This window comes from Tympanuchus pallidicinctus, unplaced genomic scaffold (genome assembly GCF_026119805.1).
Source record: "Tympanuchus pallidicinctus isolate F22 unplaced genomic scaffold, pur_lepc_1.0 scaffold16, whole genome shotgun sequence".
NCBI lineage: Eukaryota > Metazoa > Chordata > Aves > Galliformes > Phasianidae > Tympanuchus > Tympanuchus pallidicinctus.
In genome coordinates, this window is record NW_026294679.1 from 19,328,270 (window position 1) to 19,343,362 (window position 15,093).

General features: G+C 39.2%; 1 protein-coding gene across 8 annotated transcripts in view; it reads right to left on the reverse strand.

Moving 5' to 3' along the window:
• Positions 1-15,093, reverse strand: part of USP54 (ubiquitin specific peptidase 54) — a 95,382-nt gene that overhangs the window by 36,646 nt on the left and 43,643 nt on the right. For all 8 annotated transcript variants that reach the window (XM_052676689.1, XM_052676690.1, XM_052676686.1 and 5 more), the window contains exons 2-4: positions 12,638-13,499; positions 10,102-10,194; positions 174-308 (exon numbers count right to left, since the gene is read on the reverse strand). In XM_052676689.1, the coding sequence (XP_052532649.1) occupies positions 174-308; positions 10,102-10,194; positions 12,638-12,784 (375 nt within the window). In that variant the 5' untranslated portion in view covers positions 12,785-13,499. The remainder of the gene's footprint in view (positions 1-173; positions 309-10,101; positions 10,195-12,637; positions 13,500-15,093) is intronic.

Genomic DNA, 15,093 nt, shown 5'->3' on the forward strand with positions numbered 1-15,093 from the left:
TATTTCCATTTCAAAATCATTAGTGATAATTCTTAAAACAAAAGCTGGTTCCCCCACTGGACACCTAAAGCTTGGTGACTTTTTTGAGGTCTATTGCAATTGGGGTGGGGAGCTGACTGTGTAGTGGGAGAGTTTGCATCTATGCCTTCTGATAATCTTTCAGTTATACTCACAAAACATTCAGCAGCATCATCCATAATGCCCAGCTGGAACCGCTGCTCATCCTGAAATGTCTTTGCAAGAGCTGTGCGTAGGGCATCTGAAGGCAGCACTTTCTCACTGCTACATTGAAACTGGTTGAAGATACTCTAGTAAGAAAACAAACAAAGTTTAACCACTGTATTTTCAAATACACAACCACTAAGTTGTCTGAAAACAAACAAGCAGCTTTTAATTCACATTGACGAAGCAATAAAGATATTTGTACTGTAAAGGAACTACAATAAAAAATCCTAGGGGTTTCTCCTTTGAAGCTGTTATCTATCTTCCTGCTTTCTTTCCTTTCCTTTCAAAGAACATAGAGACAAAGAAGGGAGGTTTGGGAGCCCAGGGCTAGCTTTCCTGCACGATAATCATCCTTAAGCCTTCCTCCAACTTTGATTCCTGAAACAAATATAATGGACATCAAAACTTCTTCACTTTTTACTCCTATTTTCCCAGCTTGACTTTTTAACTTCACATCAGTAGCATTCTTCCTACGCGCGCTTTTTTCTTTCCTCTCTCAGTTGTGGCTTTCCTAACTTCTTAGCCCACAGTGTGTTGTTTGCAATCTTTCAGGAATTTATCTACTTTAAATAAGCACAAATAGGTAAGAATCAGATGATGACTGGGTCAGCATAAGGAGAGGAAAATGCATTACATGAACAGCAGCTCCTATCTATGGCCAGCTGTTCAATTGCTTCCAGACACCTGTTATTTTCACACCTGTATATCTCACAGCTCATCTGGGTAATGACTTGCAACAAGTAGTCCTATAAAGAAGCATTATAATTGTAAGTGTGAGTTATCTGTGTGAAAGTTCAACATACATTCCCAACCGAATATGCTCCAACTTCTATTGTGTGCATAATCTCTAAAACATTTTCTGATTTAATTTTCATTGTGCCCTCCTACAAAAGAAAACAGAATATGGTATGCAAACTCGTCAGTAAGTGGAAAATTCTAGACCTTCTTTTCAAACTGTTCTTACTCTAATTTTTATGACAAATGAGTTTCTTCATCAGCGTTGATCTCAAAGTTTTATTTGCCTCCAAAACTTTCCACACAACCTTCTTAAAGATCACACAAAAAGCTTGTTCTTATTGCAATTAAAACAATATCTTCAGTTGTTACCTACTTGGCTTTTCTGCCTTCTAGACAAGCACAAGAGAATGAGAAAGCTAGCTTCAGATTGGTTTGTTGGCTTGGTTTTCTTTCCAATCTGTGACGAGAACCTGTAGCAGCATTCATTCCTGTTACTTCTCCCCTTAATTACTGAAAGCATCTCTCCAGAGTACTTAGAGCCAATATTCACTAGAAATAAATGGTCTTATTTGCTTCGTATCAGGAAATGAACAGGTAAACTGGGATGTCTGCTTAATTCAGCTGCTTCGAGGAAGACGAAAAAATGCAGAATGTTCCAGTCACTGCACAGCCGCACAAACGGATCTGTGTCTGCTTCATTTATAGAATTTATAATACTGACAGATTATCTAATACAGATGTAAAACATGCATCTCTTCACCAATATTTTTATTTTGGTAATGTTTCCAGAGTTGATTGATGGATGAGGACCAACCATGCTAAAGACAGGTAGCTCTTCTGATACCACATTTATTAGAATATCAGGTAATGACAGGGAAATAAAGAGTAGGCTGTGAGGCAATCAAAGTCTCCCATCTCATGAGTTACAGGCAATACCTTTCCTCAGCTACCTTCCATTTACACATACAAAAATGGAAAGAATATCCAAGCCGGTCCTTAACAATCCCAATTCCAATTTCTGTCCCACTGACAACAGAGGAAGTTTCTTATTGTTGCATTAGCAGATTTTTCTCATTGCAGCAGACATCTAAAAACAAAAGCATTGAAAAACAATTCCACCCTATTTAAGCTCCTCCCTTTGTGGGATTTAAGAGCACCTTGAAGTATTCATGACTGTTCTTCAGAAACACGTTCATTCTGGTTATCTTGGTCTCAATTTATAGATCTGGAAGCTGAGACACTTGCCTAGCAGCTCAGCAGGCAACTGAGCAGCAGGGAACTGATGGACAGGTCATAGTTTGCCCCTAGGAGCTCAGAAATGACTGCACTTTTGGCAGGGGGAGAATCAGCATAGGCTCCTCACAAGTTAAAAGCAGAAGCCACCAAGCAACCACATTTCTGAAAAAAAGCATACTTCACTTTTACCTGTAAAGTCCATAATAGGTAACAAAAAGATTCAGGAACAAAAATGCAATCCTGATGATTATAAGCAGCTCTTTGAGTTTTCCAGAAAACCTGCCTTTTTTTTTTTTTGGCCTCACAAAATAATTGCAGACTTCATGAGCAAAGAACAAAGATAAAAAAAAAATCTTTTAGTAAATATAACAGCCAAGAATTACGAAATCACAGTTATCATAATCACACAACAGAAATAATCTAGCAGCATTAAAGAATATTACAAAGAATTTTATTACGTATAGTCAAGCAGCAAAAGACCCCAGTATTAGATAGAATGTCCTTCAATACTTGGAATGGCATAGAACACAATGGTATAGTCTTCTTTAAGTTATGAAGATTAAACTGTCTTAAAAACAATGAACAATCCTAATGGTCAAATCTTTAAAGTCCTTTGAAACACATCACATGTGTCTTGCAGGAAGCCCCAAAAAACACCCGAAATAGAGTCAGATGCACTTTGAACCCAGTGTTGTTGCTGGCTTTGCCTTTTTCTTTTTTTATTTAAAAAAAAGCAAAACAAAAAAAATCTTTGGGGAGTTCTGAGCAAGATACGGGAGTTGTTCCCCCTTCTCATTTTTCAAGACACATTCTTTGCTCACCTTTTCTTCAGAGCAGGTCTTTCTTGTCTCTCAGACTTAGGTGGACAGGTGTGGCACTTCCTGCTGTTTCATCGTTTTAAGTTATCTAAGCTGGATCTCTCTCCTTCATTTCAGATCTTGCCCTTGAGTTACACTGTTAGTCACTTGCACATGTTCCCCACTCAGGTCTGAAAGCCAGCTGGGCACAGACCAGGAAAGCACTGCTGGTCCTGCTCCAGGAGTTTTCAGGACACTGTTTCTCCAAGTGCTTCTGGAGCTTAATGGAAGCTTCATATATGAAACATTCAAACTCTGCTCTCTTTCAAAAGCTTCTTCACCTGACAGTGAAAAGCTCAGTGTATTTACAGTGCTTATGTTGTCCCCATATGGCCACATTCCAACGCAGTTGAGAGTATCCTTAAATGCCACAATATGAAACAGACACTACTAAAAGCCTTCTGAACAAGAAAAGTCTTTCCTATTTTACCACTTTTCAGTAGCTCCAATCAACAACGCAGCAGAGCTGAAAAATGTATTTTTGTACCCAGATACAAACATGTCCAGGCTCAGCATAAAACAGAAGCCATTCCTAATATTGAATTAACAACAGGACTTGGAATTCCATACTAATGATCTGTTATGGAATGTTGGAAATAGCCAATATAGAGGAGTACAGACATGGAGTTTATCAGACAGGACACACATTTTCTAATAAAACTTCATTCCTGAGCCCTATTTAAAAAAAGAGACCCATCTCTTTCTCTCCTTCTCCACAAATCTTCAAAGGTCTGGAAAGGTAGCACAGACAGAAGAATTAAGAAGCACAAACAGAATATAACCAAAATGAATTGCTGAAGCCAATCAAGTTGCATCTGGTCCATGCCCAAGTACCATGTCAGGATCAGCTATATTCTTCACATAGTTGGTCTTAGGCCAGCTCAGAGGCATCCAAAACTGGAAATTCCTTAACCACTCCAGACAGTCTGTTCCAGAGCCTCACTTGGTTTATTACCATTCAAGTGGCTTTTTCTTAGTTTCTAAATAGAAGCTTCCTGTTATTTCTACAACAAGTTTGGGCTTTTGACATCTGCCAGAACAGGGGATTGCTGTGTCAGTGCTCTCCCAGAATAATCTCCTCCAGTTTGGCAAGTGTGGGAATCAGCACAAACTTTCTGTAGCTTCAAAGTAGAACAACTTCCAGTTTGAGACAAAGAAACCTTATTATGCAGTTACTCAAGTTAAAACCTGGCTTTCTTCCTCAGATTTCCAAAATTCACACATTATCATAAAATGACTCATACTTCATTTGGTTACAGTGTAAGACAGTCACTATTCTTTGAGGTAGTTCTGGGATTGATGTTTTAGACTTATTTTTAAGACTGTGAAGCTGAAATAACTGTGAGTTCCCTTACCCTCCTCTAAAAGATCTGTTCCAAATTATCTCTAATAGTGCCTGCATTCACTGTTTCCTTAGGAAAGAAGTATTCAATTTCTTGGGGTACATTGACATCTCCAATGTGTATCCATCCAGACTGATGGAACAAGCTTAGACTTGGCAATAACTACTGAATCAGTCCAGTGCCCATGCACTATAAATCTGAGTTCTGTTCTTGGCAGCTTTCTGAGAACCAACTATTCTCCTCCAGCACTGTGCAGAAGTTCCTTCTGAATGGAGACAGCACTGCATCATGATATTTCTTTCACAGAATAGAACATGTTCCTCCAAAATGCTTTACTATTCCCTGTGTTTAAAGTTTATCTTTTAGCAAAAACTCTCCTCTCCTGATGCAACTTCCCGTTCAGTACACCAACATATAAAAGAAACCAATAAAAATGCTGGCTGCTAAATTCATGGTTGCTTCTCCCAACCAATCTCCTAAATTTCCACCTACCGTATTTCCATTAGCTCACATTTCTCTCCCTCATTTCCTCATGTTATATTTGGCTTCACTAGAGCAAGTAATACTGGCCATATTTGTCTCTTCAGATCACGTTCTAAACCTCCACATCTGATAACAGCCAGCCTACACAATTTTTACAGTCTGATCTATGTTGTTATTCATGCTATACCTTAAACATTAATGTCACCTCCCAGTATGGATTTTAAAGTCAAACATCACCTGGCTACTAACAAAATTAAGCAAAAAGGCAATCATGAATTGGAAGCTTCAATTACCAGTTTATTAACTCAAGAAACTGTTTTGCTGCTAACTACTTTTGTCTGGGAGTTAACTGCAAGTGCCAAATGGAAAAAAAAAAAAAAAAAACAACAGATTTTTATATATAAAATACAACAAATTGTACTCTGACTCTTTGCAATCAACTTTTCACTTAATGTCTCAACCCCCTTACAAACGTTCCATAAGAAGTCCCTACACTTCTAACAGGTGCCTAATCAGAACCATGCATCATTGCCATTCCATTTCTTTAAGCATTCTAATATCCTATTGTTCTCCATTTTCACCTTAGAAAACAACAGTCCACACAGAAAATTCACATTCTTCCTGCTTTTGTTGCACATGACAAAATCACAAAAAAGAACAGCCCTGTTGGAATTTATCAATCAATAGAGCATTCTTCTTTGCAAACTACAAAAAACACCCTGTCCGATATCCTGGCACTACAGAGCTCCCAGTACAATCCCTGGAAGGAGAACAAACTCTCTGTGGCACGCTCAGCACAGTGAACGGATTTCCCCCTTCCTGCTCCCTTCCAGCTGTGATAAACACACACCAAAGCAAAGTCATACTCTAGAAAAAGGAAAGCGTAACAGAATAAAGTAGACTTGAACACCAATGATAAATCAAAAAGCTGTTCCAATTGCAGCAGGCAAATGGCATCGCAACAAAGATACCTACTGTACCAAAAAAACCCCCACATTCTATTGTGCTATAAAATCTCAAGGAACTGTGTTTGGGATTCCAGTACAGAGTCTGCAGCTCTTCCTTATTTTATTGTATTTTTTTACAGCTCTTGATGCAGTGTTCTTTCAAAATGGACAATGCTTATGTCTGCAATTAATTCACAAAGACAGCCAGGTAGTTTAGCAAGTTTTAAAACAATTCCACTTTAAGAATTTATGAAATGAATATCTCCAGTGGCACAAAACTAAGATGCGGATTTGATATCCGATATGACACATCACTGTCCTCTGATTGTTCTTTCTATAAATAAAATTAAATTTATAAATAATAGTTATGGAGATAGCTGAGCGTTTACAGTAAATACTGTGCATGACATCAGAATCCCTAGAAACAGTTGCAGCAAGCCAAGCACGTATGAAAGAATAACTACTTTGTTGTTTTTCAAAGGCTAAATTTAGCCTAGTGGAGATTATCTTCCTCTAGAGTCATCAGGAAGAGAATGCTCCCCTTAAAGCAACTGTTCACATTTAGGAAAGAGCTTGAACCCTCTCAGCCCAACACAGCAAGTATTCTGCCAAGGCAAGCTGGAGAGAAGGGGTGGGATGGAGACTCTTTTCCCCAGGTACTGCCCCCTTCCCAGGCTAGGCTCGAAGCAGAACATGCCAGCATGCTTTGGAGAAAAGCAAACACATCCTACGCCATCCTCACTCGGTCCGGGCAGAATCTCGGACAGGTCCACCTGGCAGCATGCAAAGCTAATTACCTCTCCCCAGACCCTAATAGGAGATTTTCGCATGGTATAGAGCTCCAAATTCTTGGCTTCCCACTGGATCCAGCCATATCTTCTCCCTCATCTTAGCAAAGCCTAAGGCAAGATTCAAGAGAAAGAGGATGTCAAAGACCTACAGGCTACGTTGGCAATACCCTGGGAGGACAACAGTTACAGATTTCCAGTGCAGACAAGAAGATCAGAACAGGGAAAAAGATGAGCAATGATGGGAAGGGATGATCTGGCTGCACTGGGACACAATTTACCTTGGTGATGCCTGCGGTAATAAGTGCATATTAAGCACATCATCACATCTGTCATGTACAAGTTTACACATACTATGCACCAGACAGTCTCAACTCCTTCAGGAAAAAAAAAGCAGTTTGAGAACCACTGATCCAGAGGGCAGTAGAGAACAAGTAACTTGAAAACAGCTGCCCCCCCTCGTTAATGCCTTAAGGAGTTCAAGAAGATGAATGCATTCATCTCCATAATATGAGATTATCCCTCATGTATACCCTGTTCGTATAGGAGCCCCATTCTCCAGTTGCATGCAAGATAACCTATGGGTCTGATGTCTGTGAGGGGCTTTTTGGTTTGATTTGGGGGGGAGGAAGGGTAAGGTGTACATCTCCAATTTGACTTAGAGTATTTATATCTGGATACTACTTGAATTGGTAACACATGAATATCAGGGAAATCTTTGGAATATTTATGTATGGCATCAACATTTTACACCATTTCATAAAAGGTGGAGACTTGCCATTCAGAGAATAACAAAATTGAGAGATACTTTTAAGTTAATGAACATAAAGAAACCAGGACTAAAACAGTTCTGACTTTTAACAAGCAGATTTCTATGTGTTTTTCCTCTTGTATAGCTTCACAATAAATGTAGGTAAGCTTTCTGAAGGCTGTAGAACAGACATGGGTAAAACACTGATATTTCCCATGCAGAACAGGCTGTGGCTAGAGAAAATATTAACATTATGGTTTGGGTTAAAGCCAGATGAAATTTATTTACTTACTTTGTTGAGTACTAGTTACTGTTTCTGCCCACATTCAAGAAATAATTCTCCAGCTAATTCTTTACTTGGTTATATATTTCTTTAGTATTTTTCATTGTATATTGAATTTTGTGAGCTACCGGAATTCTGCACAGCATCAGATTCAAGTATTCTAAAGTGTGCAAAAGAACTTCCAGGATTCAGTGCAATGCTGGAAGCTTAAGATTATAACACCTTATGGCTGCACATGGCATTGGTAAGAACTACAGAAAGGAAGCAAAAAAAATCCTAGAAGATACCTGTGAGCAGGAAGAGAGAACAGCAAGTTTCTGTAAGGCTGCATAATTTAAAAATAAGTATATGGCTGCAGGCACACAATTAGTGAATGCAACCACTCTAACACTTAAAGGCTTATTAATGGCACACTGCACACTTCAGCAAGACATTAAAAGCAAGAATCATATCAACAAAACAAAATATTATTTGATCAAATGCCTGCTTTTAATACATATATTCCAGAGATTCTGCCACCCTGCAGTCTTACTGTAGCACTTTCCTCCTCTAAAACCCATACTGCTATTCCAGATGCATCTTTGTTCACAGAATCATAGGGGCTGAAAGGGACCTCTGAAGATCAAGTCCAACTTCCCTGCTAAAGCAGGCTCCATAGTGTAGGTTTACATAGGAAAGAGTGCAGGTGGGTTTTGAATACCTCCAGAGGAGACTGTACCACCTCTGTGTGCAGCTTGTTCCAGAGCTCTGTCCACCCTTCTGTAACAGCTACATAAACATTCATTCTCTCCTCTTTCACAGTGTCATTTTTTCCCCTCTTTCTCAGTCCAAAGACATCAGCTATTATCTTTATATTAAAACAAACCATATCTGCCTTAGAGTCCACTGTACTTTCAGCCAAATGTTATCTCCCTGCAATATCTTGCTGCTTTGTTAAACATAAGAACAAAAACTTTTACTCATGATCATTTCCCAAAGCCTGCTCTTTCTGCCCTTACTTACCCAAGTATGCTATTAATCACTTGGCAGTACTGGAGGGAATTAGCTTCGAGTCATTTATCCCACTGAATTTCATGAACTCAAACCAAATGAAAATACTTAGTTTTGTCATTTCTCTATAAGGAAAGGGATATACTCAATATTCCATCTTTTCTTTGCTTACATAGCTGTATTTCTCACTTTGGATGTGCTATCCTTCTCCTAACAGACTCTAACATCCTCTTCTAAAGATACTGCTGTAAATATCCCTCTTATCATGAGCTGACACAGACTCTTCTTCAAAAGGAAATTGCTTATCTCCTTTCATGCTGTAAGAGTTTGCTCTTCGCTCTTCTTCTGCAATGGAAAACCCCTCCAGAACATCCTAAAAACTCCCTAAGTAGCTGATTTTGAGGCTATCTTGACCAGAGTACCCCCAAAAATCACTCACCAGAAGACTGCTATTATACCATAAATACTGCCTGTGAACTTCAGATGATCTCAATACAAACCATGCACTCTCAGTTTTGCCATAAAACATGCTATCTCCCCTTTTCATCACTGCACACAGAATTCATAGTACAATAAAATCTCCCACAACAAATTTAAATATTTACTAAGATTTTACAACCCATTTATGATCAAAGAATATGACTTAGTCATTTCAGAAAAAAAAAAAACAAACAACATTGCTCAGAAACATTAAAGCTGGAGTTCTCATTATGTTTTGCTTATGACAATTTCTCCCACCAGGCTACAGGGGCAGCAATGAGTTTGCAGAAGAATTTAAAAAAGGAGGACACACACACACACAAAATCCAAAACAGAAGCAATAGAAAGTAATGGGTAAATACAAACAGATGTAGGACTGTACAGTTTACTCAAGTATGTAACAGTACTTGAACAACAACTCCCATCTAGATCTTACTGTGTAGGCAGCATCTGAGATAGATATTTTATCTGCATCTAAAAACAGAATTGATGTTTTCTAAATCAGAGACCAAAAAGAATTGAGCCACTTAATGCAGGCATCAATATTTACAGTAGAAAATACCTTTTAGCTTTATATAATCGAAAGTTTTGAATAGAAAGGCCTTTCATGCTGACATTTAAAGCAGCCAGGAAGGGTGAATTCTGAAGAACATACTATCTATATATGATAAAATATTTCTAAGCCAAATGACAATTTAGGAAAAAAGGATAACAGTGCTTTATTATTTGAAGTGATATTCAAATATGGAGGCTTGCAATGATCTGCACTCCACTGATGACAGAGTTCTATCTGCAACTTACCTACAACATTTTCCACGCTGCATCGCTGAATACACTTAAAAAATCAGCACTGACAACTGCATGCTGCACCTAATCAGATTTACCTTCGGTCTTGCCAATTTCCAGCTGGAAGCTTAATTAGACATAGAAATACCACAGATATTTCTATTAGTGTAAAAGAATTATTTTCCAATCTTTACCTTGAGAGCACAGAAGATGCAAGAATCTCCCATACATTTGTGCGTTGAGATTTGTCGGAAACTCCGTCGGAAAATGTCAAGATGCCAAAGAACCTGAAACATACAGAGGAGCACAGCTGATTTTATGAATGCAGAAAATAAAATACTGCATTGAGCTTTGACTAAAGTTGCACACACTAAACAATTCTAATAGTACATTAACCCCAATGAACATCACTTTTAACAGTGTCTTTTAGCCAACTGCAAGTTGACATTTTCATCTTTCTCAAGAACTGTACCACTTATATACAGAAAACTACAGCAGGATGCTGCCCTCAAATCCGTTTCACGTGCTTTGGACTGAATGCACATTGCTTTGTGCAGCAGTGCCACGCCGCAAAGCTGCACAGGGCTGTAACAACCCTGAGATGCCCAGGTCCTCTCATCCCACTCCTCCTCCCCGTTCAGCCTCAATGCTCTGAGTAGAAAGGGCAACCATCAGAAATGGAGCACCAGCAGCGTGTGCATTAACAAGCTCCTGAACGTCAAAACAATGAACTGCAAAAGTCTCTTATGCCCAAATCCTGTCGTTAGAAAGCGCTTTTACACACTGTGATGACTGACTGATTTCTAACCCTAACCACTGTGGACAGTTACACTTTTCTTTCAGGACAGGTTATTGAGGTGATGATCACAGCAACAGCATAAGGCAAACTTGGCTGGAACAGCAAGCACCAAAGCATTGGGTGAAGTTTCACTACCAACCCTGGGCAATCATATAAATTCTCATCTGCACAACAGCACCAGTGCTGACCCAAGGTGTTTCACAGGCAGCTCCTCATGCTTGTTGCTGGCTGCTTCAGTGAGCACTAAGTGGGCTTTCCTGCCAGCCCTGCCCTCAGTCAGGAGGCAGAAGCCCACACTGAGAACAGCTCTGACCTGAATTGCACTGTGCCAGGCTCTGGGCAGAACGCAATGGCTCAGGCTGCCATGTGACTGACTGAACACTTTGTTAGCACCAACAGAGGGACCAAACAGCTAAGCAATTAATTTGTCCTGAGGAACTAACTAGAAAAACAGCATTCTGAAAAATAAAAAATGTTCTGTTTTCAAGAAATGTAAAGTATCTGTAACAGTTTGTTAACAAGATCACAGCACCGAAATACTACCTAAAACTGAACTACAAAAACAACACTTTTAGAGCAGATTTGATCTGTAAAGTTTCCCAAAGTCTCAGAATTGTTCGGCTTATGCTTTTACTCAAACTCTTCCTGGACTTAAGAGCCTGGGAGGCAATATAAGTTTTTGGAGCGTCTGATTACATACAACATTCCTGAACAGCTACTGCAGGCTTCACAAAAAGAAGAAAAATACATTTAGGAACTAGTCCAGTTTGTCAGTGTAATTGCCTTTGGAGCTTATCTTGAATATTTATAGAAATACTTAAAAGTAAAGAACAGTAAACATTCAAGAGTCTCTCAGATTAACACTGATTAAAAAATTAAGACAAAAAACAGGAGTATATATAATATTATAAAATTATTAACATCCTGGTTTTTTAAATAATAATGATAATAAATATCAAGCTTTGGCTACAGGTATTTCTGGTATTCTCTCACAGAAGAAAACAATTTCTGAAGCACACTGAAAGCCAGGTTGCACACTTCTACCTTCCTATACAGCACACAGCTGGCATTGGGCTCTACTTCAATCTGACCTAGGCTCAGTAACTTGGGATCAGGAGGCAGCCAGTGACTGCGCAGTGCAGCTTAACAAAAGCAGTTAACACATCACTGAATACTGCCATTTTCTTGACTTATTTACCTTCATACCTAGTCCTGTACTTCCAGGCATACTAAAACTACAGAATGTTACTAAAGTCTGTGTTTGTATTAACTGCATCACCAGGACATCTCAAAGCCTGAAGCTAACTGAGAAGCTAATTGTGCCCACAAAAAGAAAGCTGCAGTGACACAGCCTGTGCCACCCAGTCAAATCACATGATGGGAATGAGACTGAGGGCTGAAACTCAAATAGATGCCCTGAATATGTAAACAGTGACAATACAAGTATAGCAGCCACCCCACCGCATTTTGACACAGAAGAATTGTTTCTTCTGGGTAAAAGAATCTAAACTGTAAATCAGCAGTAAAAAAAGAAAATTGGACTGCATTAAAAGGTGTTTGTATAGATGTTATCAACCCTTTACTTGGATTGGATCATAAAAAAATAACTGATTTACTTTAAGGAGCAGACATAATTTAGATTAGAAGATTTAATGCAACATTCTACTACAGATTTTCATCTTTGGTTGGCAGCTTCCCAGTTTACACAAACAGAAAGGATTCAAGTATCAATGCACCAAGAAAAACCGAAACTTACAAAAGCTTTTCTATGATGCAATAAACATGCATTTCCAAACTTAGTTATATTTTATCTAGGCTTACAAACAATTACAATGCCAAGCCTGACTGCATTTGCTGGACATCACAGCCTAAGAAAGTATTGCAATCGACACAAAGAGGAAGCAGAAATTGTTTACAGTTTGCCCTCTCACCTGCAGAGCGCTGTTCAGGAAGCAACTGTTCTGCCCCGGCTCATTGCTGAGACCTTTACTGGGTGCTATCGAAGTTGTACTTCGTGGAGTAAACATCCCCTGCACATTCCCTCGGCCCACAGAAAAGTAACTTCTTTTCCAAGACATCTTCCAGTGCTAGCTGTAGAGCACGTAGGTTTTGGCTGGCAGAGTATTTCACTTGATCGGATCTCTCCTTTCTTTCACCAAAATTCCAAACTGGAACAACATCCAACCTTCTGCACGTTATAATTTAAATGGAATTTCTTCTTTTTTCAGGACAGCGGTAGTTTGTTCTTTTAAACCCAGCCCAGGATACTATTCATTTGATGCTTATGTACGCAAAAACCTCCTTTACAAGCAGCCACAAAGTTTGCAAAAGGGAAGGAATCCATGGTCTTACAAGTTCATCTGTTATGCTGTTGCTCCTTTTTCTAAGTGGGCAGTGGCTTCAGGGAACAAATGGCAGATTAAGGAAGTCCCAGAAATGTGAGAAGAAAAACCAACAGCTAACTCGCCCCACTACTCCCTCCAGAAAAACAGCTTCACTAATTCTTTTATAATCCTTCTATTGAAGGTGGGGAAAAATCCAATTAGTGAGAGAGCAGAGAAACCAAAACCAAAGCAAAACCTTTGCAGCTCTGTTTCAGTTATTTCTGTCTTGCGTGACGAAAGTGGCATTATCCTCACAGGAAAAAAAGCAGCAACTCCAGAACTTGAGAGCAAAGAGCTTGAGAGCAGCTTGGAGTCTCTGATACAGTTCCTCTAATTCTGCACGCAATCTTTAGAAGTTTCTCCTCCTGGTGCTCCTTTTGCAATTGGAATGCCCAGCCGTGCCAGAAAGCTTGAGAGAGAAAAATAATCAAAGGCTTGCGTCATTTAATTACTCTCTTGGCTTTGCGCTGTTCTGCCAAGACCAGCGTTGCCTCACCTCCCACAGTACACACAATCTTCTGAGACAATGAAAAAAAAAAAGCAACAAACCTTCCTCCACCCAAAAAATAAAACAAGGAGAACACAGAATTCTAAGAAAAGAACGTTAGAGCAAGGAGGGCAAGTATGGTGAAAGAGTTAAGAAGTTAGATTTAAAAAGAGAAAAACTAACAACATTTACATGAACTCCACACCAGTTTTCACACACATCCTTTGCAATGCTTAAGTGTCAAGCTTCTTACAGATCTCCCAGCAATTCATGAAGTAGTGGGAATGACAATACGAATGTTAATAAACTGTTGATGCTAGAATTTGGACTGATCCTCAGATTAGGAGATGAGGAGGGACACAGAGCTTCCCAGCAGCTCAGAAGACTCAGAAGATAGCTCTTATCTTCAAACAAAATACTCTCCGCATTTCCCTAATCAGAGACGTTTAACCATAAAATTGACATTAATAGAATATGCCTCTTCCAAGAAATAGTGATGTTTCTGAAGGAGCGAAAAGAATCAGTAAACTGCTCTGCTCATCTACTTCTCATCCTTCAGAAAATAAGAATTTAAAAAACAACAACAAAGAAGCAGCAGCATTTGTTGTAAGGAATTCCTAGAAACAGGAACTAAAAGAATTTATGGCAAAATATTTTTATTTCTTGGAAGACCATTCCACCTCTTTACTGAGGATTATATAGTATTTTCCTGGTATCTCACCAACAAGATTTATGATTATCCCATTTTTGGTAACAGGATAAAAATTGGGTACAACTATTATGACCAGTACGGACAAGACAAGTCTATTCCATGTGTTCCGAAGTAGTAATTGCACTACAGTACAGTACAAAACAGGTACAGGCAGAATTCAAGCATCAGCAAAATAACTCAGAGCAACTCCTTATGAAGATGAAGATAACCTGGGTATCTGTGGAGGTACATTTTTCACCTTCCCCACAGTTACAATTCTTTTCATCTTCTGTCAAAAAACAAAGAATTTCCTCATCATCCACAAATGCGCTAAAGCAGTTCGATCCATTCCCTTCTAGTAACCTTGTTTGTGCTTTCATTAATCTCATTTTGCAAATTTCAATGAAGGCTTTGTGTTGCTGTAAGGCGGGCAAGCATGTATACAGAGATGAATATTGTTCATGGTTGCCAGTATGCCATGCAAAATGCTCAGATGTGCTTGCAAGCTTGCAGACACAGACCATTATCACGCCAGTCACACAACATTCCTGAGCACTGAACGTACACAGGACTCATTTCAAAGCATTTTCAGCCTCAATCCCCTTTTCTTTGCTCAATCCCGTAAATGAATCACAAGCCAAACAAACTGTGTGAGGTAAGTAAGTTTCAGGCAGCAATGCAAGGATCTCTGTAAACCACTGCTCCTTGCAGTAGGTGCGGTAGCAAGAGATCAGAGCAGGATGCCATGAGGAATGAGCTGAGGCAGCAGACCCTGCACTAAGTCACACAAAGTCTCTGAGCCACGCACCTCTTTTCACAGCGCCA